The sequence below is a fragment of the Chinchilla lanigera genome, unplaced genomic scaffold (genome assembly GCF_000276665.1).
Source record: "Chinchilla lanigera isolate Chin_1 unplaced genomic scaffold, ChiLan1.0 scaffold00061, whole genome shotgun sequence".
Classification (NCBI taxonomy): domain Eukaryota; kingdom Metazoa; phylum Chordata; class Mammalia; order Rodentia; family Chinchillidae; genus Chinchilla; species Chinchilla lanigera.
Window position 1 is genome coordinate 11,839,395 of NW_004955462.1, and position 24,957 is coordinate 11,864,351.

At 40.3% G+C, this 24,957-nt stretch overlaps 1 protein-coding gene across 5 annotated transcripts in view; it reads right to left on the bottom strand.

The window, feature by feature from the left end:
• The window catches only part of Pbx1 (pre-B-cell leukemia homeobox 1), a 305,901-nt gene that overhangs the window by 62,227 nt on the left and 218,717 nt on the right, over positions 1-24,957 (bottom strand). For all 5 annotated transcript variants that reach the window (XM_005398252.2, XM_005398254.2, XM_005398250.2 and 2 more), the window contains 3 exons: positions 19,082-19,272; positions 11,372-11,507; positions 6,466-6,625 (listed from right to left, as the gene is read on the bottom strand). In XM_005398252.2, coding sequence (XP_005398309.1) covers positions 6,466-6,625; positions 11,372-11,507; positions 19,082-19,272 — 487 coding nt within the window. The remainder of the gene's footprint in view (positions 1-6,465; positions 6,626-11,371; positions 11,508-19,081; positions 19,273-24,957) is intronic.

A 24,957-nucleotide genomic window follows, 5' to 3' on the forward strand; every position in this document is an offset into this window, starting at 1 on the left:
ACTAGGGTTATCCAGGGGGCCATAAGATGGAGTACATGGGCTTATCAGTGGTTCTTCTGCTACCAGTGGAGCACATTAGCTATTCAACTGAATTCTAAATATGCTATTGTGAAACCCATCTATTCACATGGGGAATAGCACTAGGGAAGAGAGGACACAGAAGAATGTCATACATTAGGGCTGGCCCTGGAGTATCATGACATTCCTGATTTCTGCAAAGAAGGTCAAGTTCCTTGCAAGAGCCCAGGGAGCCATGAGAATTGCAAGAATACATGAGAATGATCTACTCTTCCCTGCTCTCTGTCAGGATGGAGAAGGACAAGACTGAAAAATGGGACAGGAGTTCTCAAGCATGCATGAAATATGAGATGATTATAATAATGATAATAATTTCTAAAGTGGGCCTCCAGAAGGGCAGCTAGCCATGGTTTTCACATCCCAGGGATGGAGGCTTTGTCCAGAGTCAGCCCTTTGGATCCACCCTAGTACTACCCAGGATCCACTGGCTCCATTGTGGTAAACCTTCCCCCTATCTCAACCTAAGCCCAAGGGCCAGCAAAAGCATCGTGCAGCTCAGTGCATTAGGAAAGAAAGCTCAACGTGCAAGGTTTGGTTAAAACACGACGTTAGCCTGGAAAAGAAGAGACCTCAGGGACCCAGGTCAGTTGCATTCTTTATTTCAAACCCTACACTGCTTAAATGGTGCTCTTGCCCCAGTATTCTGAGACAGCCATCATCAGTGTGGAATCGCCCAACCATGAGTCATGCCTCAGCTCTGACACTCGCTTTGTTTGCCCCAAGATAAGGATCTGTGTTCTCTTAGAGAACTGCCCTGCTTCCCATGGAGAGCAGCAGCTAAACGGGAGAAGCCTGCTGTGTAAAGGACTACTTAACAAGTGATATGTTCAAAACTCTGCTCCTGCGCTCTGTGCTTATCATCAAGCTTCAAAGGCAAGAGCTAAACAGGGGAACAGGATGATTTACAAATAGTGGGACAACCACAAGTGAAAAATATCTCCAACTTTCTTTTTTTCTGTGGGATTTTCAACTACATGCAAGGCACTATAAAACTGATCCTTCATCTAGCTTGCACCCCATTTCTACTTTCTCAGAGAAAAGGCAGTGAGGCAGTGCTTTCTTCAGGGGGACTCGGGGAAAGCTCCAGCATCAATCAAAGGACTGCGACATTTTCACAGATCCTGCCTCATTTGGTATACATTTTTTCCTCTTTAGTTTATCTAAGAGGAAGTAGAAGAGTTGAATCTTAGCAAAGTAGGCATAAGAGTTGACTAGGCGTGGCTTACACCCAGTAAGTAGGATGAAGGCTTTGACCTGGAACTTCCTTTCATTAATATGGTACATACATTTGAAGGTATCCCCCCAACCTATGGATGAGGCAAGGGTTAGCACAAGTCCCATTCTCATGTTAATATAATAGCCAGGGCTCTATATACTGGTTATAGCTCCTTCAAATCTGTTTTGTAATCACAGAGATAAAGCTTAAATAATAGCCATTGCAGTAAATGTCACAATACATGCTTGACCTAGATGTCACCAGAAACAAGATCCCAAATTATAATGGTTTTTATGTCGTCAGACTTCTCCTTCCACATCCCTGTGGAAGGAGTGCTGAGTTCGAAGCCCAGGTTTCTTATTTCTTTACCCCCACAAATACCATGTATGGTTTGCTGGTGGTTTACTGGAAATCAACACACAAGCTGAGAGATGGGAGAAACCCTCAAAGGGCTACACAATGCCAAGTAACATGGCATCCATGGAACCATGAAGGCATGGAATGTTCCATTTACAAGATGTACACTGCAATTGACACAGATGATTTAAAAATATATGTGCATAGATAAATTGTAAATATGTCTGGCTGCCTAATGTACACAGAGATAAATATGCGCATATAAATGTACTTCATGTACAAATGCATTTGTATCAGAGGAGTAATTGCCAAAATAGTCCCTTGTGCTCTTGGCTGTGCTGTTTCAGCATTTTACAGTCTCTGTACACCCAGGTAAAAACACTACCATGGTTTCTGACTCTCTGATAAGTAACTAGAGGCAGTGATTTAACTGGAGGAAAAGAGCAGGTGCCACTGGATGACAATAAAGCAGGGAGAAGACCACACAACAATCTGAACAAGGAGGGGCAGCCAAATTCTCCATCCAGCACTGGAAGTTGGAAAGAACTTGTCACGGAGCAGACAGATCCCTGAGAGCACAACTTTTAGCCAAAAATGAATGGGCTTTCTTGGAGATGCTGTGAATTCTCTAACAGCTGATATGGTTATCTAGCTGCTGCCTGGGAACCTCATCTGCAGATTGCTGAGGAGTAATCAGCAATCACTAGAATTACGGTTTAAGATGTGGCTCAAAGTTTAAAAGATCTGAATTTGGTTTAAGAATGGAGGCAAGTTTCTAGTTTAAACTGCTGCAGAGAGATCCAGGACACGCACAGAGACACATCTACAGTCAACTAGATAGAGAAGAAAAGGATTACCCAGGATTCTAGTACATTTGCTTGGGCAACATCATGACATAGAAATGTGCTAACACTGATTTTCATTAAGCCAATTTCCCAAAGATTGCATGCCTACTTTAAAGAAGCTTTAGAAAATTCATGTTTTTCAGAAAAAAATGAACAAAACAAACCAAAAAACCCCCACCAAAAACCAAATTAATGTCACAACCTTCTATCCAAAGTAGAATAATAATACATAAACCTAGAACAATATAACAGTAAAGCCCATAGCAAGATTTCTCAACCTTGGTACTACTAACATTTATATCAAGGAATTATTTGGTGTGGAGAACATCTTATCTTACAGATTGTAGAATGGTTAGTGATGTACTCTGTCTCTATCCACTAACACCCTCCATCCAAAATTGTGACAGCTAAAAATGTCTTCAGATATTACTCAATGTCTCTGGGGTTCAAATTTACCCCCAGATGGGAATCAAAGACCTAGAACAAGAATGAATTTACTTGTTCCTCCTAAGAATCTCAAAGAATTTTCAAGTATTGGTTCATTATTTTTCTCTGAGTGCACAATTTTTATAAAGTAGCAGTATAGCAAATAATTGCCTTAAATTCTCAAGATAGATGATGTTACCAGCGTGATGAGAATGAGTTCCCACACCAGTTGGAGGCACAAAATATAGATCCTCTTTACCAGATGCAAACTGTGTTCTGTCTCATGCTTTCTTTCAAGAAAAGGCCCTCATTTTCCTAAGGGCTCTATTCATGTTTTCATAGCTCAAAAAAATAAGAGATTGAAGATGTATCACTCCAGGTCTCCATCACTCCATCACCAGGTCTCTTCTGAGGACATATGAACTTAGATTTTTATGATTGCTTCAACTGCTCTCCATTTTTGCCTTCTTCATTCCAACTTCCCTTCCTGTGATTCATCCTTTCCCTGCAACTGTCTTGCTCACCTCTGCTGTGAAGCAGCCTAAATGCTTCTAAATGCTTGTCAATTCCCCAGAGGTCCCAGTCCTACATAATGTTTATGAAGAATGCTTAGAGAAAAGGAGACAAGGTAAATTTCAACAAATGGGAAAAGATAGAAGTGGCCTAACTAAATGTTCTGCTGACTCCCACAAAGAAACCTCTAGAGGGAACATTTCCTTGCAGTAAAAATGAGTATTTACACTGAATAAAATTTCTGGGAAAAAAAAAAAAAAAAACTCCTGCTTCACTGTTGAGGATCTAGAAAGTTTCTTGGAACTGGGAGAGGTGTGCACACGTGTAATCTCAGTACTCTGGGAGGCTGAGGTAGCAGGACCTCAAGTTCGACCCCAGCCTGGAAATTGAGTGACTTAGCGAGAGACCCTGTCTTGTAATAAAATTTAAAAAGGGCTGAAGATGAAGCTCAGTTGTCCTGAGTTCAATGCCAAGTATTGCAAAAATAAAATAAAATAAAATGAAATGGAATAAAATATTTCCTGTTTACAGAACTCTAAACTTCAAATTCTACCAAAATATATTGTCACATATTAACCTCTTAATTAAAATTTGTGGCAGGCACCGTGGCACACGTCTGCAATCCCAGCCCTTGAAAAGTTGAGGCAGGAGGATCTCTTGTGAGTTTGAAACCAGCCTGGTCTACATAGTAAGTTCAAGGCCACTCTGAAGTATATAGCAAGACCCTGCTTCCAAAACAAGAACAAAATGAAAATGAAAACAACTAAATACATGTATGTTAATTTTAATTATAATTTCTATTTTCAAAGTATTAAAAGCCAATAGAGCATAATATACACCCTATATAGCAATTGGAACATTTATCACTTTATCTGTGTTGGGTGAAGCGTAGAATAAAATACAGGAAAGCCCATTTCTAACTTTTCCTGGTAGGATATTTCTTTTAGGCATTGTCTTCCCAATGTGTCAGACATTGTCTTCCCATGGTCACGTTTACAAAACCCAGTCCACTTTTCACACGATTGCACATGTACAGTGGTGTGTTCTTTGGTCTCTGATTTAGAATAAACACTACAAAGGGTTCTTCTGAAGGCTATTTCTAACAACATAAGCACAAATGGAAGGTTTAGCTCAAATTTTCTCTAATAACTTATTTTGTGCTCAGACTAGTCACATGAAGTTTAAGGTACCAGAAAAATCCCTTAGAAAACTAGTCACAGACTGGCATCCTTTAAGAGCCCACATATTTTTTAAACAGGGGTTTAAATGCTTACTTTTCTCTTTGTAAGGGCTTTAGGAAAGAATAAATAGTTACGGATTTAGTAATGAAGGGAGTCCACAGGGCCCTTCTAAGGACTAGCCATAAATCATGCTAAGCCATCTGCGATGCAGATATATCAGGGACAGGGAAAAAGTCATTTTGATATCTGTTTTGCATTATGATAACCTTTGCAGGAGTGTTGAGTGCATTTTTTGCTAATGTTGACAGAATTGTACTTCTTCCAAAGAGACAAGTGAAAATGTCTGCCTAGCAGTGCAGCGCTGCTCAGTCTGAGATGCTTAATAATTGACCAGATGGGGAAGAAGGAAACTCCCTGGTTATTGAACCAGTTAGCCTTGATCCTTTGTCAATCACGCCAGGATGGGGAAAGAAGAGAACAAAACGAAAGCTTCAAAAAGCAAATATGCGTCTCATGGCAACTCAAGCTGCCGAGCTGGGAAAAGGAAAATTGCACTAAAGTCTACATTGTCTTATCATGGCCATGTTTACAAAGCCCAGTCCACTGTTCATGCCTGATTCCATTTAAACAAAAGGAGGTGAGGACTGTATGGCCTAGTGATGTGGAGAAAGTTATGATAACAAATCAGTGCATCTAAATGCTCACAGAAGATATTACTGTGTGGAGTCCTCCACGTTTCGAATAACAAGCCACCTTATGGTAGAAAGAGGACATTTTCTTAGTGGACAAACAGGCTTTGGGTCAAAGATACCAGGTACTCTAAGAAATGCTAGAAATTACATTTGCAATCTTATTATAATTAAATATATTTAAATTTGTTATTATTTCGTTGGTGCTATTAATGTTCTCAGATGCACACTCCCCAGTCAAAATCAGCACAACTTGTTTAGTGTGGATAATACCATAATCTGATACTAAAATTTATTTCATAAGAAAGTATTTGTTCTTCCCTTAACAAAAATAAAAGTGAACCATTTCTTCCATAGCATACAAATACTGAAGTTATATTTTACGCATAAGTGAAGTTTTTTCACTGTGGAAATTCAGAACTGATGGCCCAATGCATACCCAAAAATATATTATGTCCCAACTAACCTCTAGAATTAGTGATACAATGTGTATTCACTAAAATAAAATTAAATCCTACAGTGCAGCACCCAACTGATACTATGACATGAAAATTAGAACCTGAATAATTTGAATCAATGACTGGCAATTTTCTATGCAGTTTACACTAGGAAAACCAATGAAATAAAAATAAAGAATAGCCACTGTAAATAATGTATAGAAATAATTGTAGCCTGGCTTAGCAGACCAGAATTTTTGCTAATGATATTGCTAGAATGACTATTCCTGCATTGAATGCATGCTGACAGGTGACTCAAACTTTACATAGTGAGAACAGCAAAACACACAAGGATAAAAACTTTATGAAAAAGACCAAATAGATGAGCTCCAAGGAACTATCTCAATCTTAAATTTCATGTGTTTATTGGAGTCTCTGCATTTAGAGGTGTCATCAAAATCAAGCACTATACCTCTGCCTCAACATAAGCAGATACATCAATGCAAACAAATTCCTAGACAACACCATCCTGTAAACAGCATAACACATTGTTTTTGGATATGAAAGGAGGAACCCAAAGTGGTATCAACAACACAAAGGATAATTAGGTGCATACATCAACCAATCAAAAATTTGCAAAATTAAAATAAAACCCAAACCCAGTACAAGAAATGCAAGTACAAAAATGGAGAACAATCCCCCAAAATCAAAGAAAAAACTAACCAGCTGAGTTGGGAGTGGAGGGTGAGTTAGCTTGGCTTCCATGGGCTGACACATTGGTAGCAGTGACAGCCGTTTTGGCAGCATAAATATTGGCTTCCTCTTGAAATTTACCTATGTTCTTCTTGTACCGGATTCGCTTATTTCCAAACCAGTTTGATACCTACAGCAATTTAAAAGAAAATAAGAGACTGAACATTTCATTCTTTACAAACATTGCAGAAAGAAAAGAAGGGCTTACAATAGGGATGAAGAGGTAGGCGAACTGTTCTTATCCTATTGATGATTTTGCAACGTCAATTAAGAGAACTGAAGTAAGAGCTCTGAACAGAAAAACATAAACTGAGATTCCCTTGTTTAATAAAACTAAAATCTAGCAAAACCACTGTGATTAAAAAAAAAAAACAACTTCCTATAGGAGATCTGCTCATTTAAGCCAGGACTCTTTTAATTTAGAGCAAGCATTTTAAATTTGCTTACCACTTAATTTATGACACTAAAATAAACACACCAAGAGAAATGCCTGTTTCTTATCAATGCTAAAGCTGACTTAGCACAATTAAAATACACAGACCTTTAAATATCCATATAAATCTATATTAACATATGGATGCTTTCATGCATAAATTAATTTCAATTTTTAGAAGTTTAAATAACTTTAATATGGACTCAGATTCTTTGCTGCAGACTTTATAGACTTCAGGATCAATATAACTCCATCCAATACGTTTCATCCAGTATTTAATGCAAAACTCAGTGTTATCAACAGAAGGAGAAGCGGAAACACACACTGATTATTCCTTTGGAGTCCAGGCTTTAAATGTTAAAGCCAATATACACAATAAGCCTAATTTACTTTCATTTGTTAATTTATTTCCTTCATGTGGCTCACAGCAGCTGTCCTAGTTTGATTTGGGACCTCTCGCCTTTTATATAAAGACCACTGCCAGAAACAAGAGGAGACACAGTCAAATTCAAGTTGAGCCTCATAATTCCTGCCTTGGGGAGGAAAGTTTCATACCCCATATTCCAGATGTGATTTTTGAACTAAAATGTTGTATTTTGTATGTAATTACAAAACAAACTATGAATTTGGTAAGGGAAAAGTGAATTGAATACATATGTACCATGGCATGTAGACAATTTATATTCACCCTTGCTCCATCAAATGGCAGATGAAGAAAACTCTTGCAAAACCACTTTTTAAAAAAAATTCATCAAAAAGTTAAAACACCTTATAAAGTCAGCCCTCAATGTCTGTACAATTTAGGCAATAGCAAAAATGCTAAGCCTTTGTTATAAAAATCAAACTTGATCATGGCAATATTTCCACACAAGAGAGAAAAAAATTCAGTAACAAAATGCTTTAGTGTAGATCTAGAAAAAAGTTAAACTGAAAGAGTTTATTTCATTAAATATCTAATTTCACTTTGAAATTCATGCTTTTCTTGATACTACCTTCACTATTCATATCAATCAGTCCTGGTTATCATGGCATTTTTATTTATATGTGGAATAGGATGAGAAGAAAACAAGAAGGAAATTTTTCAGAGTTAACTGGAAGAAAAGATGTGGGTAGTTTACAAGGACTTTTAAAGGAGACAATAAATGCTTAAAATTCAACAATATCACATATGTGAAAAGAGATCAAAGGCAGTGGGGTGTAGGGGGGACCTGTTTGTAGGTCACATGTGAGAACAAGTCCCTTTTAGATAAGAACAGAAGTGGTTAGGAAGATGCTATGTCTGTTCAGGCATTTCTTATACTGTCTACTATACAATGGATGCACAGACAGCATTCTCATTAATTGGCTAATTGTTCAATAGTCACATACTAAGAGCCTAATATGTGTTGGGCACTAGGGATGTACACAAGACACAATACGAGCCAGAAAGATTTTATGGGGAGAGTTTAATTCCCATCATGAACTTGATAAATTACATGAGTCTATAGTAGAGCCACTGTGAAGTCTAGTAGGAGACAGAATATGAGTTTGGTGTTCTACAAGAAAAGTCCCATGTAGATAATCAAGTGGAGGGATGGACATTTGTAGCTATGTGTGAGTAGACCAGTGTGTTTGAGAGTCAAGTGCTCATGGACAGCTTGTGAAAAATGTTTCTGGTCCCACTATTGGAGATTCTGACCCAGGATTCTACAGCAAGTTCACAGAGCTTACATTTATTTCTCACATACTCCTAGGCATAGCTGATGGACCATACTTTGAGGAGCACTAGTATGGAAGGAGCAATCTTTACAAGTCTAGGGTGAATTCATTTCACATGGACTTGGGTGTATGAGCATATTTTTGTTAGGGGTCAGGAAGAAATCAATAGCTTTCAGTGGATTACAAAAGAATGTATGACCACCAACTCATGTCAAAGAACCCTTGGCTGGGTTATGTAGAATATGAGAGCTAAAGAAAGAACAAACATAGTTGGAGGCTAGGTAAGAGAGTAGACCCTCTAAGAAGACAGGGCAAGAATTGCCTAGAGAACAGCAGGGAGCTTAGAGAAAACTGTATCTAGGAGATCAAGGTAGGAAAACTTCAAGGAGAGTAGTTATTAAAAAAAGACAAAGATAGTAAGTAATACCCTGCTTAGATATGGAAACTTGGGAGCATATTTAATATATGACACAACCAAGTATAATTTGTAGATGGGATAATGAAAATTCCCCAAATTAACAAAATATGCTCATACAACTAAGTCCATGTGAAATGCATCTAATAACTATATTTTCCCTAGAATTATATAGTTGACTCTTCTCAAAAATGTGTCCCCAACAATGTTGGTTCTATGAACCATACTGTATTGTGTCCCTTGAGGAATCATTCAGCAATGGTGTAGCAAACTGTTGCTCTTGGGAGGCGGGGATGAGCTGAGGGGGAAGGAAGAATGCAGGCTTTAGGGAGGGTTGGGAAAAAGAAAGTGATAGGGTATGTAAATAATGACTGTACCAATAAAATATGTGCACTTGAGTTTCTGTAATAAAAAAGTGAAAGGCTGTTGGAATAGAACAGAGTTCTACCTTTTTTTTGTACTGGGGATTGAACATAGGACCTTCTTACTAAGCTACATTTCCAGCCTTTTAAATTTTTTTTTTTTTTTAGTCAGGGCTCTACAAAAGTTTTTATTTAGCTGTGAATAGGTTAGCTCCAGAAGGGTTCATTTTTATTTCTAGAGGGATTTGAAATTCTGAACCCCAGACTTGGCATTCTGACAGTAGAGTGATTTAATTCTACTTTAGAAGCAGAAGATTCCAGGGTCTTAGGAGTACATCTCAGTTTTACATCATTTGCCTAGTGTGGGCAGTGTCTGGGGTTCAATCTTTAGCACCAGAGAAGGAAAAAAAATGAAGATTACATAACTGGACTGCACTAATTTGTAAGTTAATGTTGTGATCCACACCTTGAGCTATTCTTCAAACATGCAGACAATCATGAAAGAGCATTATTACTTTTTTTTTTTCTGTAAACATGGGGTCTACATTCAGACAAGAATGGTCACTGCCCCAGGGAGAAAAAAAAAAAATTGGCTACTTGATTTTTTTTTTTTTTTTTTTTGGTTTTTCTCCGGTACGGGGAACCGAACTCACGACCTTGAGCTTGCCAGGCAGGCGCTTTGCTGCTGAGCTAAATCCCCAGCCCTTAGGCTACTTGAGTTTGAGTACTGATTTCTGTTTTCCCAGAACTGTCAAGTTTGGAAATGACCTTCAGTGAGATCAAAATGCCTGAAGAGGAGGGCCTCCATTAAAAAGGAGTCTATTCATTCTGCCTTATCCAGAGGAATTTTTCCAAGGACATTTGCTGCTGATAACTTATCCACAGATTTTTGGTGAAGTTTAAGTGATCCTTTCCTTATAAATACCTTTGGTGGTGCTCTCCTCTATTTTGACTGGATCTAATTTTGCTTCACTAAGCACAGCTTGATAGATCTCCCTACTGGGAGAAACAGAGCCAGGATTGAATTTAAGGATGTACAGATGCTTGATTTATATAGAACAGCATCTACTTGGTTTGAAAAATATTTAGTGAAGTTTCTCCTCAGAATAGACTTCTTGTCCACTGCTCCTTGTCATCCCTTAATGGAAACACCAGCACACTTAGTTCTCTTGTAAGTAATGTAATTCTGAGAAAAACTCTCTGACAGATTTCAGGATTCTCACTAAAGGTCTCAATGAGAGACTCAGATTCATACTTGAAAGTCAGACTGAATAAGAAGTTTGAATGGACTCTTGGAGCAGAAAAACATAGATGTATATAACTATTGCCTACTTATCTACTTCATATTAATGTTGAAGACTCCAAGTGTATAAAATTTTATATCATGTACATTTCCAACTCAGCAGGTACTGGCTACAGTTAACGCATTTGGGGAAAGGAGGCCCTCAGTGACATTTTGTGCAACTATTCCAAAGCAGTAATGAGACATGTTAAAATTCCTTCATTCTGCCAGTTAGGGACTGAACACATAAAGAGAAGACATTTAATTCCCTTTCCTTTAAGGCCACAGAATGACTAGTTTCATTCACTGACTCTTAAAGTCAGTGAGTAAAAAGTGGACTAAGTAAGGAATTGACTAAGTTTCAGAAAATACTATGAGAAATATAGGTGGCTTTCTAAGTACATGAAGAAACTCCATCCATTCAAAGTAAGGAAGTGCTCAGTGGGAAGAACTTTATTCTTGCTTTTGCACTGGCTTCTTCCTGTTATTCTCTCCCTTCTGATAGGTCCTTTCACATTTTTCAGGAACTTACCTTGAAGCTCTCTTGCACATATCAAGTGCTTCCTTTACTATCTTGCAGCTTTAGCTAACGGAATTTACAAGGCATGGGTGTTCAGGAAAGCAAGATCACCAAGAAGACCTACTATGGCCAGACTGCAGGCTGGGCCTTCTGAGGGGCTCCTTACCTGGGAGACCGTGATGCCACACTTCTTGGCTAGCTCCTCTTTGGCTTCCTCACTGGGGTAAGGGTTGCTGAGATGGGAATAAAAATACTCATTCAGGATCTCCGTTGCTTGCTTGTTGAAATTCCGTCTCTTCCGCCTCCATAAAGAGAAAGGAAAGGAAACAGCAAAAAAGTTTACACCAAACAAATATAAGGGACAGAACAGGATCGATTTCTGAGAGATGATACATTTTTGAGCAAAAGATGAATTAGATATTTGCCAAAAGGGTCTGGATACTGAAATAATGAAAGACATTTGGTCAGTATGGTGCTGTGCACCAGTGAGAAGAATGGTGGTACATAAGATGCAGGCCACCTTGGTTTTGAATCATTGGTCAACTGGATATCAGCAGGGTTATTTGGGTTGCCTCTTTAAGTCTCAGTTTATTCAACTAAAAATGAGGAGTCATACTGTACTCACAGGGTAAAAGAAGGGAGAAAGAAAGAAAGCCACACACAGACATCACTCAGCACAGTGCCTGATACATGTCAACAGCTAGAACATAGTGGTGACAATTTAAACTTTAGATATACAATGACCCCCCCAAATTCTCAAGCATGTGGAAGATGACTGGGTGAGGTGGTACTAGATCATCAGTGTATCCATTGATAGCTCAGTATCTGAAAGTGTTACTGGGAGGTAGGGCTTGGTTGGAAGTGGGTCATTGGAGGACTGACCTAGAAGGGTGTATTCTTATCCCTGGTTCCTCTTTTTTCTCTCTACTTCCTGGTTGCCGTGCCCTTGTGTCTTATTCCTGCTTTGGGTTACACTGACCATGGACTGAAACCCTGAGCCTAAATAGACCTTTCCTTCTTTAAGTTTTAGGTGTCAGGTATTTTGTTGCAGTGATGGGAAAGTGAGTATAACACAATTCTTCCTACGATGTCATAGCAATCAATTCAAGTGATTCACTTCCAGGACTAGTAAGGCAGACATGCTTATTCCTATTTACAGCTGAGAAACCCCATTCAAAGGTCACTTAGCTGGTATGCTGTTGGAGAGCCAAAATGTTAATTCAGGTCTGCCTGACTATGAAACCCAATCTCTTCCTTCTACATGAATTGGCTGCTGGCACAGAGATTCTGCAGCCGCAAGTTAAAAATAAGTTATCATTTTCTCTCCATTCTATCCTCATATAAATGGATGCAATGTTTTAAAAAGGCATCTGGGAAGAGGGCAATGAACTGACTGAAATTAACCCCATGACTGCCTGACCTCCTTCAAAAGGAGAAAAGAAGTATTGCTTATGCAGGAACAGCTGCTAAATGGTCAAACAAAAGCCCAAAGAAATCATTTTCAAATACAGGTTGCCAAAAGAAGACTACTTTTCAAATAAAAGCTTGCTCTGCCTTATAAAAAAAAAGTGTTAACTGAAGTAATTTCAAGTGAGAATCACTTTATTGCTTCCTTCCAGCTCAGGCCTATAGATAGCCAGCGCAGCTGCTGGGGGACTCCAGGTTCATGGCAGATCCGGTTGGCTTTCCTTGAAGTTGTGGGGCCTTCATCTTCAAATTATCTCTATTAGCACTTTTGTCAAATGCTTTTTCTTATAGAAAAAGATTTCCAGAACATCTCTGGCTATGCCAGAATATAGACTTTCCCAATTTACCCAACAGAAAGCATGGATGGCCTTGCTAGGCAGGAAATTCAGCTAATATTGTATTTTCAGGGTCCCACTTGGATTAATTAACACAATAAAGTACCTGATTTTACCGGATGAACACCATCTGTCCACAGGTATTAACCACATCTGTCCAGATTATGCCAAGCCCAAGTCACTCTCCCATATCATGCTGAGTTTCTGGGTCACCCAGCATCAGAAATTGGACAGATTGGATTAAAAGGCCCAAGTAAAAGGTAGGCATGTATTAAAAGCTCTTGCATGATGGGAATTTGAGGAAGATAGCCAAGTGGCTGATGCTGGTCTGTACATAACCTTTGGTGGTTGCTTCTTTGCCTGAGGAAGGCAGTTGTTTTAGGCCTGGAGAACTAGACCCCAAAGACTCCCCTAATTGTGAGAGTCTCCGTTCATTCATACGGTTGTTTGCATTAGCATTACAGTGTATTTTTTGGGACTCTTCCAATTGAGCTCAAAGGAAACCTCCCCGGAATGAGCTGGTGGTGTGGGGATGGTGCAGACAGCTGTTCCTGGCTCTTTCTGTGTTGTGATGCTCACTCTTCCCTGGGTGGTCTCGTCCATTCTGATGGATACACTCATCACCTCTTTCAGTAGTCCTCTCAACCTATGGCCTCTGACACTGTAGGATCAGGATATTTTTAGAGTTTCAGAAAATATAGGCCATTTATGTCCAAGCTAACTGAGACACCTGATTTCTTGGCCTAACCTGGAGTGAGTTAACATATCTATTTTCAAGCCAATCAGACACTTGGGTAGTTGAGTGTCTCAGTTTTTAATGTAAGAAAAGTAGATGCTGATTAAATATTACTAAATAAATAGAATACTTTAGGGATAGAAATCTTCTGGATCACAAGGTCACAGGACACATTTATCATAAAAGACTTGTAATAGCAAGAGTCATAGGCATCACAGATTTATACTGGTAACTACAAACTGTGCCACCTCCTGCACTAATCCCTTTCCTAAGAGCCACAGCCCTATTTAACCACTGCTGACTCCAGGCAGCTGTGTGCAAATGTTTCCAAGACTAACATCGCCTTTCACCCAAATCAGTCACATCTCCTTTCTTACCCATACAGTTGCATGACACCAGCACATATACAATTTGTTGTGGTTGCCAATTTGTTCATTCATTCAGTGATTCCCTCAAATATTTGAGTGCCTGGTTTGTGCCACCAAAGAGGGCTGATTTTCAGGACCTCTTGTATTATCCTCATCAGATAACTGACCCCAGAGAAAGCTGTGCCAGTCCTGCCCTTTCCCATCTCTCTTTTGTCTCCTCCTACTCTTGTCACCACTAGTTTTGAAACGGGTTTGGATGAGGCAACTGCTGTCCCATGAACCAGTGTGATCCAGGAGCACCTTTTGTGACAAGGGAAGGTGTGTTGTACTTTGAGCCACACATACAGTAGCCATTAACACATGTGCTTTGTGCATTTGAAATGTGGCTAGTGTAGCTGCAGAACAAAGTTCCAAAGTATCATGTATTATAATTTGGTATTTTAATTAATTTAAATATAAAAACAAATAGCTCTATACAAAGCAGTATAAATCTAGACTGATACTTTCCAGGGATAGTGCCCAAGCAGCCCAGCTATGGCACACCTCAGAAAACACAAAATGCTACAATGACCTCCTAGTTTTCTCTGCTTCATGGTACACAAATGTTCACCTTCAAACGAGAAGTTTCTTTTGAATATTTGCATAACACACAAAAGGTATTCCATACTTAGACTCTCCTGCTCCACTCTCGGGATTAAAGGCTAAAGTTACAGTTTGTTATAGTTTTTCGCTGATTCAGTTCATGTTCTAAGGAATCACTAGAGCCATCTTCTTAAACCATGAATCCACTCATGGGATGACACTGTGCAGAATATATAGATAATATGGTCATCACTATTATTACAGCTGAATCACACACAGCAAGAATTCTGTGTGCCAAACATTATGCCAAGTTTGTTTTTCATACAGTGCTATCTATTTCTGTTTACAGGATTATCCCTATTTTACAGGTATAAAAACTGAGTGTTCAGGAGAATGAGCCTCTTATCATCAAGACTGCGGAAAGAATCTGAATCCAGTGATAGAGCTTATCTAGTATTTTCCTATATTCTTTCCCAAAACAGCTCTGAGAGTTTCTTCAGTTTAACTGGGCAGACACCAAATCTTCACTGGTAAAGCTAAGGCTTTTTGGCAATCCATTTTATTTCCTAGATCTACGCACTGAACAATTTTTTCTATCCATGTCATTTAGCTATGCACTAGCCAAAGACCCTGGTGGGTGTCATGCTCCCCTAGATCTTCACATCTCTTTCCCCTAGCACTTCCCAAACTTTACATATGGTGCCCAACTAAATAGTAAATTCCACAAGGGTATAAGGCATGCCTCAGTCATATTTGAAATCTTTGTATCCAATTGATAGTAAGCACTTAAATAAGTAGCGTTTATCAAATTTGAGTTAAGTTGTTCTGCTTTGCTTATTACCCCTTCTATTTGGCAAATGTCCTGCTCTTCTGGAATTCAGTATGGTCTGTCCTCTCCTTGGATCTGCTTTGCTTCAGGTGAGGTTGATTGATGGGCATACTTAGAGTGTAGCAGACACTTTTCTGTTTATTTTTAAGATTGTGCGTCCCATGAAATGATGAACTCTGTGAAAGTTGGACCCATATTTATATGTATTTTTGTCATCTCTGTCATTTCTACTGGTTAAAGAGTATCTGGCCAATACTACAGACTCAGTTTGATATATAAATAGGTATAGATTCAGTGTCATTTGATTAGAGCTTACTGGATTTCTTTTTTTTTTCCTTGCCATTTTCTCTTTGGTAATTCACTTCGTCTAATCTCCTCTATCTGTATAAAGTGCATAAGCATATCTCTAATCATCTGCTTATGTTATTATTGCTGTTCTGAACAAAACACTACAGAAAAATTCATTAAAGTTTTGTTTGAAAATCATTTAGAGGGTTTATAAGTACCCGCACACACCCTTTAAGAAAAACTTTATAGTTCTGAAAAAACGTACCAAGCAGATAGCACCATACTTTATGCACAGCAGTAAGATAACAGATATTGAATGAATGAGGGAAAGAATGAGTGGAATTTTTAAGGTGCACTTTCTGGCACGGTTAATATAAGGTAGGGAAAGGACATGACCTGAGTAAGACACACCTCAGCCAAGTGCTTGGCCAGAAACTGTGCTGGGCGGAATGCTAATGTCCCTGACCCTGGTATGCGTATCTTCCTGTGCCAGTGTCTAGAGCAGCAAATACAGTGGCCTGTCGCTCCTACAATTACATTACTATTCAGTTCACTTTGAGTAAATAAAAAGGGAGACTTGGTTAAAGCTAAAATTAGAGTCTGCCATGTTCAGGAAGAGAGGAAGTAGTGTGGTTGTGTGGTGCCACAGAGAAGGGTAGGCTCCAGGAATGGCGGCTCTCAGGCTGGGAGACCTCAGAAACCACCTTCGTCAAGCAGGCAGGAGCTTGGAAGAGGACCCTGAGCTTCGATGCCATCCTGACCTCAGCAGACACCTTGATCATAGTTGTGAGGATACTAAAGCAGAAGACCTGGCAGAGCTAGACCCAAACCCCTGAGCGACAGAAACTGGGAAACAATAAACCTGCGAGGTAATCTGCTCCGTAGCAATGGATAGCTAAGAGAAGGCGTGTCACACAGCAAAGTAATAACAAGCAATGCTACAAACGTATTAGATTTCAAAGACTAATCCTTTTACTAAATCAAGTCCTCTTTGTATTTTATTTGCTTTCTATGAAGTTCTGTTTTTCTTTTTTTTTGGATGAGGCCCTGCCTGTCAGACCCATGCTGTAGCACAGCATGTGAGTATCGACAGTGAGTACTGTATGTCTTTCTTACTACATTTTGCTTGGCTCTCTCTCCCAATTATAGCTAGAGACATGAAAGAAATGATGTGAATTTTCCAATCAGGAAGTCTGGGCAAACATTTGTTTGTGAGCTGGGAAAGCCATTTGCTCAGCCTTGGGCTGGCATTTGGGGTGATGTTGTTTTGTGGATAATAAATATAGCCACAAAATAAAATGATAATAACAATGACAGCAGGTCAATTGTTTCAGTTTTGGATCTTGGCTCGGGCACAATGATTTAAAGGTTGCAAGCAAAGCAAGAAAGAGACCCTGTCTTACAGAGATCGTCCCTCTGGTGCCAGCTGGAACAATCCAAGTTGAGGCCAGTGGAAATGAAGGGAACGGTGTACAAAGCCCGTCTCTTCTGATGTCTTTTAGAATCTGACCTTCAGATGGCCACAGTAGAATTACTGCATGAAGAAATCCAAGGAGACAATGATTCTGCTCCATGTTTTTTACTGATTTCATTCTTGAAAAGAACTCAGTCTGGACCCCAATTTTTCTTTTCTTTTTTTTTTTTTCTTTTTCAACTATCTGCCAACATAAATACCAACTCCAGCATTTTAACTAAGGGAGTTTCCATGGGGATGTGAGCGACACATACACTGTGCTGGTTGTGGGAGCAGCACAAACAAGGACCCACAGTGAGGACCTGCCCTTGGCACCGTATGGAGCGGTACGCATTAAAGAAGCCAGGCTCGTAGCAGCTCACGAGATGAGGAGGATGTACTGAGGGTCCTGCTGCGGGGGGATCTCGCCCACTCCCTCTCCATCACTAAACCCAGCTGACAGAAACTGTCTTTGTGTTAACTTCTTTTGACTTTATGAAATTCCATTGGCCCAGAGATACATTTTGCTCACTGGCAAGCTCATTTTGTATTCCACACAACCCAGAATACTTCAGATAAAGGAGGAGGTTAGAAGAATGCCAGGAGCTTTGAAGAGGTCTCTGAACTATAAGGGCTACAATGGTGAAGGGAGAGAAATAAAACACAGGGAAGAAAACTGAATAACATATGATTCAAGGAGGAGAAAATCCAAGAGAAACAGGGACTCTTTCTGTCTGACTGAAAAAAGACAAAACTACAGATCATAAATGGTCTGATCTTGACAGCAAATATCCTGTGTAAAAGTCATAGATTGAGATGACTTTCAGCAACTGAAATAATTTGGGATGAGCAGGAGATCCCAATGCATATCCACACTCTGAGAGATGTGTTTGCTGGACATGTTATCAAAATATTCTTCTAGAAGAGAGAGAAGATACGATTATCACCTTTCAGGCTTGATAACAGAAGTGAAAAGAATCTCACGGATTGACATATACCCATTGGTCTACAGAGTAAACGAAATAGGAACTGATGACTTGTTCTTTGTTCTCAGTGCTCTCGTTTTTTAAAAGGACCTTTGTATCCACGTTTCCTTCAACCAAATGCTTTGAACTCTTAAGTAAGGTCATGAGCTGCAATGCTAGACAGAAAACACCTGACTAACGGAACCCATGCTAGATCACCTCCTTTCTCCTCTATGCCCAGGAGACTCTGCCTTACTCCTCTGTGTGCTGCCAATCTAGTAGCAAGTCCTTTTTTTTTTTTTTTTCCTTTGGTACTGGGCATTGAACTCAAGATATCCGCCTTGCCAGGCAGGTGTTGTGCTGCTGAGCTATATCCTCAGCTCTAACAAGTCCTTCTTGAACTGAACCGCATATGTGCCCTGCCTTTATATCCTGTGGAAAGAATCTTCGCTTTCAAACAAACAGAATCGACCCACTTGGAGAAAGTGTGCCACTATCGCCTGTGAGGACAAAGATAGTGGGCTAACCCATAGTTCAAAATGCACTTCTAAGAGAAGTACTTGGGGCTCCAAGAACAAGGATCCCGCTCCCTCTGTCACTGTAGCTGTCATCCTTGCTGCTTGCCCAGCTGGTAGCAATGGGGGTAAAATCATCCCCTCCAATCATGTACCTTCCTGGCAGCATTCTGTCTCAGAACTTGCCTTTTCCAGACCCAGAACCATGCTCTGGTCGCTGTTTGGCTCAGCAGCCAACATGACAAACTGGAACTTTTAGAGAGAGCCAGCCCATGGCCTCCAACCCCGGACAGGTCAGGGATTCTATGGGAGACAGGGCAGCCTTGCCAAGGACTCACCGCGCATCCAGAAACCGGGAGCGCAGGATCATGACGGCCTCGCACGTGCTCTGCTTGAGCTGCATCTGGATGGAGCTGAACTTGCGGTGGATGATGCTGACCATCCGCTCAATCTCCTTTGGGGAGATGGGCCTGGTCCGGCTTTGTTCTCGCAGGAGATTCATCACGTGGGTGGTGAACTCGTTGCATGCCTGCAGGGATAGGACCATAAACATGGGGCTGACTGAGGACCCAGGGCTTAGCAGGCATCAGGCCCATGGTGTGAGGCTGGAGGGGCTTTTCTAGAAACTTGTACAAATAAAGAAAACTAGAAGAGTTCATCGTATTTTGTCAACTTACATAGACAGAATAAACAGCTGCCTGAAATTTCGTGTTATCCAAGTTTTGGTCATGATTTCATTTTTTTTCCAGGGAAGATAGTTGTAATTTTTTTTCTAATCTTCCCTCCTCCCATGATTTTACTACAGTGCACAGTAAGAACGAAAAATCCTAGTATAAAACACACTTCCCCACCGTTTGCCCCAAGGTTAACAGCAAACAGAGTTGGGGTCAGATAAATCATGAGCTTTCTGCCTTACTTATTACCTGTGCTATGGTTGAGGTTCTAAATATTCAATTTGGGGAAGCATAAATGGCCAAAAGAGTTTAAGGAGAATCATGGAATTAAAAGCTTTGATGATTCCTCTACGAGATTTCTCATCGATGTATTTCTAGTTTTATTTAGTTTTCTAGATTTACTTAAAGAACCCTTCCTTCTGTAGATCTGGTATGTCTATAACACAAAGGGAATCTGTCTCCAGAGACATCATAAAACAGCATCAAAACATCATTTAGAAGATCCACAAACTATTTTTGCAGGAATGAAAATTTTTGGGCTGTACACCAACATACTACGGTACTAGCTCTGGAAGTAAAGTTGGAAATCAGATTTCTCTACCTCCTTATTTTACAGTTGTGAAAAGTGTAGCCCAGGAAGATGAAAGGACTTTTCCTCTGGCACAGCATATGCAAGAAAAACAGAAGCAGGGCATCAGTGCTTCATGTGATAGGCCGGGGACATTGGAGCCTCTGTACCTGCTCCTCTGAAAATCACTGCCCTTAACTATTATTACTTAGCATTCGTAGTCTGGATTCTTTCTCCAAACATTCAATAAAATATCTACTCACAGATTAACTCGCAGCAATGCTGTAAAGCTGTATTAGATTTGTAATGAAAAAGGCAAGATGATGCTTCGAGAACTGAAGAGCTAAGGGCTCAAAGGGCTCCAACTTAATATTAGCAGAAACATGCTCATTATTGACAATATTGCATTGTGGTTGTTTTTATAGCACGAAGTCCCTTCATATGTCAATAATGCAGTAACAATAATAGCCGTGCACATTCACTGATTATTTATCTAAGAAATTCTTTGGGGTCGGCTGGTCAAAGGATGGCAGGCAGATGCATGCACTGGGCAGTGTCTGAACTGGAGACAGGGAGGCCTGCCTGGGAGCTGGCTCCATGGACACTGGGCAAATCCTTTCATTATCCCATGCCTCCTTTCACTCATCTGAGAGGACACAGTCAGTTCTAACCCTTTAGCACATCTAATGGTGCCCATGTTCTCGTGCATAATGACCTGTAGATAGAGTAAGTCACTCACACAGACAGCGCAGGGACTGAGTAAGAGCACGGATGCCTTGGTCCCTGCCTCTGGCACGCATGTAGCAGTGGGATCTCCAAAGTTCCTTAACATCTCTGTGTCTGTTTTTCCTTATTTGTGGGACAGGGAAGAAAATTCCCACCTCGTAGGATGCAGTAGAGGTTAAATGAGTTACTATATGTGTGCCTGGCCCTACAAATTCATGTCATAATTACAGCTTCACAGTATAGAGAACTTAGGTGGGCTGTGGAAGAAGCTTAGAAGTAAAGCGCTTGGCTGGCATACAAGAGGCCCTTGGTTCAATCTCAGCACTATTTAAAAAAAAAAAAAAAGAATATAGATAAAGATGGTTATGTACTGTTTTGTTGTTCACTCAGAAAAGTAGTACCAAAACACAAGGCCTGTACTGGCCCAGAAGTGCACAGCAAAGAGGGGGAGACAAAACCTGGCAGCAAGTCAGCTGAAAGCCTGAGGCCACAGGACGGAGAGTGAGGCCACAGCACAGAGCAAGCATCCCCGCCACTCTTCTAGTGAAAGGCGACATCCTGCTGGGCTGAAGCCTCCCTACCTCCATGGGGTTCCAAGAAGGAGAGGCTGCATGCCAGGAGTTGTTGTCAAGAGCGCCAGCTTTCAGCTGGGAAGCCACAGTGCTCGGCTAATAATAATGTGCTTCATTACGGTGAATAAAAATACTCACAATATCTGATGTTTAGTCAGGGCATTTTGTCCCGGGGCCCTTTCTGCTTTGCAATAAACAGACAGCAGAGTCCTCTCACCCACTGCTGAGCTGGAGCAAAGCAGCTGCGGAACAGCTGCTCAGGAACACACCACAGACAGCAAAGAGTTCCAAGTCCAGTTTAGATGGATAGAACGTAATGATCCAGATTTCCCAGAACCTGGCGCTCCCGCAGCTCTTCTCTGTTCCCCCACGCTGGGCACTGTCAGGAACTCGGCTACTCCCCTCCACCAGGCATGCACGCTGGGACAGGAAGGGGAGTATTCGGGGCTGCAACCGTCAAATAAACAGAATTCTTCCAGGTGCAGATCTGTGCTGTAGACCTTCAGAGGCAGGTAGTTTTAAAGCTCAAGCTGACCCCATAGAGCAGAGTGATACCTAAAAAGGAGGCATCCCAGGTTCTAGCACAAGGGTGTTCTGGGGAACAGCAGACTAAAGGGACACCCTTGCGGAGAGCCTCATGAGGCCCCAGATGTCAAGCTTATGTCCTGCACTCTCCATCAGTCATTTTCCTGTAGGCTTCAAGTCGGATTTGGCTGCCAATCTCATCAACGAAAAGAGGGAGCTTAGAGCTCTCTTCATTGTGCACTAAATAAACCCAGCTCGGTTCCACATTAGATATTTAGCCCTTCATGGCATTATGTTTAAAGGCTGAAGATCCTTGCAAAGCTGGGAGAAGTTCATTTTTATAAATACCCCATGGAATACAATTCTGGTTCCTGACAATGTGGTTCTATCTATTAGAATACGCTGGCCCTTAACCACCTTGGCTACCACTATGACTTGCTGCAAAGGTACTGTACCAATCTCATTTAATGGAGAAAACAATTTCCTTCTTTTCTTTTTAATGAAAGTCTCTGGAAGCTTATGTATTTATTTATTTATTTATTTATTTTTGTCTTTTGTTCCGGTACCAGGAAGAAAAGAACTCACGACCTTGTGCTTGCCAGGCAGGCGCTTTGCCGCTGAGCTAAATCCCCAGCCCTGGAAGCTATTTATTTAATAACCACACGATGAAACAGCAAGGGAGTCAGGCAGGTTGTTCTAGAGTACAGGCGGGTGAGGAAGCTATGATAGCTAAGTGTGTGGTTAGCTGCCACTTCCACAGCAAAAAGAAAATAAAACAGAAAAAACAGCAGATTTGACTGGTAAACACTCAATTTGATAATTTCATATAGCTACTCCAAAAATAAGAGTGGCATTTCATTTGATCTAGGTTTTTTTACTTTTAAAAATGCCCCCACAAGGAATTGCTAAAGAAAAGTGGATATATGTCTCAGACAGACTAGCTAAAAGGTTAATAGTTACCATCTCCCTATGATCTGCCATTTATTATAATTAATGACATAACCTGCTTTAATAAATTTTAAGCAGCCAGAATGTGCTAAACAGAATTTATTCCATCACCAGAAAATGCCCATACAAATAAGGAAATTGTGCTTTAGCATAGTCTAAAAGTAATAAATACAGATAACTACTGCTATTACACTTCTATAACTTCCTCTGCACTGACAAAAGTTTTCTGTAAGTTCCCAATTTCTAACATGCTTATTATTTAGAACAAGTAGGTAGTCATGAGAAGTTTCTGAACAGAACATTTCTATCACTAACCTATCTTAGGTGGCAGCACACTAGGGCAGACAGGAGACAGGACAAACTGGGTCCTTCCGTGTCTACACATTTCCACATTCTTGTCTTCTTAAAAGAAATCAAGTGTTAAGTTCCAAAATGAGTCCTTGGGCTACAGCTCAAAAACTCTATTTTATGGCAAACTCTGTCCCTCATTAGATGCATAGTCTTGATCTTCATGTTATCACCTGGATCAAAACGGAGACGATGACAGTACCTGCCCTGGGTTCTGAGCTACAAAATCGCCTTGAGAAGCAATTGCAATTATATTGGCCAAGGTGTTTTGTAATTGGGAATATGCTACTCAAGTGTATTGCTGCTATCAGAGTTTTCACTCATTTTGGATGAGGATCAAGGAGTGATGGAGTAATCTCAGTCAAGAAAACAGTCAGTTCTTGGGGGTTGCTGGCATCCTGAGGTTAGAATAAAGCCAGTTTTTAATCCCTATCTAACATGCATTCTAGTTTCGTGAGTGGGAAAATTCACAGCCTGGGCTCCTCCTTAGCTATTCCTTTTAGCCATGAGTTAACATGGGTAATGCATTTAGATGGATTGTCCCACCAGAGCCCAGGCTTCCTGGGGGAAGCAGGAAGAAACCAATAGGTCAGAAAAGGAAATACTCCTATATCCCTTCCTAGGAAATGTTCCTGTACATCTTCTGAAGCTCTTAAATTAGGGCAGACTGCAAATTCTAACCTGACTGTGCTAGTGGAAGAAATTATAATGGTTCAGTAAACTAAGCACAGACTCTCCCACGATCATGGAACTAGCTATGTGGGCCAACACCAAATCAGAAACATTCCTTCCTCCCCAAGGAGGCAAAGGATGGTGAGTCCTGGGTTCTGACCACAGCTTGCTTTTGTTTCCTCTGCTTCCACCCTCCCTGCATTTGTCTGATGCTTGAACTCCACTGTGGTTGGCTTTACACTTCCCTCACCTACAAGAGGGGACTTGGTGGAACACTATTTCAAAACCAGAAAGGAGGCTAATAATGAAATAACCTTCACTTTAAATTTTAAGATGCCTATTTCTATTTTAAAATTTAAATTTGCTTTTAAGTTTGCACTTGCCTTCTACCTGCATAGTCAGAAATGGACTGTCGAGGAGGGTTTCTACATTTTGCTTTTTCTTTTTTTGCTTTTTTGAGGTATAAAAAGTAAGGAAAAGAAAAACTAAGAATTTGATGAAAGGAAGTTTATGTAGAACTGCAGGACTCTGGTGGACCCAAAGAGATGACAACAATGTATTTGTTAAATAGCGATAGGAAACACTAATGTTAAGGGGATCCTAATACAGTGGTACTGCTCATAGTAACCAGAGAAGAATGTCGATGTATAGATTTGTACATGTGTGGGAACAGGTGAGGGACCCCACACATGTACAGAGGAGCTCTGCTATATTATGGGATTTATACACTGCTGTGTAATTTATAGCTTTGCTTAAATTTTCCTTTGTTTGATCTTTATGGCCTTGACTGCAAATTCACAGTTCTTTGCCATACACCCTCAGGGTTTGGATAGAGTATGCAGAACTTGTGGGTTCCCTGAAATGTCAGTGGCGCGGCAGAATTGGAGTTCAAATTTGTATAGCTTCAGAGATGTTCTGAGATGCTCTACTTTTCTGATGGAAGAAAGTAGGTATCATATTTCTCGTCATGTATTATATAGAAAGGAGAACATGTTTGACTCTCAACTGAACTGAGCTTGGGTAGAGAGAGAGGTACTTTCAGGCCAAGTTCTAATGTCCTCTTCTATAAGATTCTATGGGTATCCAGAAGAAAAACCTTCCCAAATAAGGAACAAACAAGGGCATCAAACCTCCCATAGATCGAGTGGTGACCCTACTAATGACCTACAGGGGATAAATAA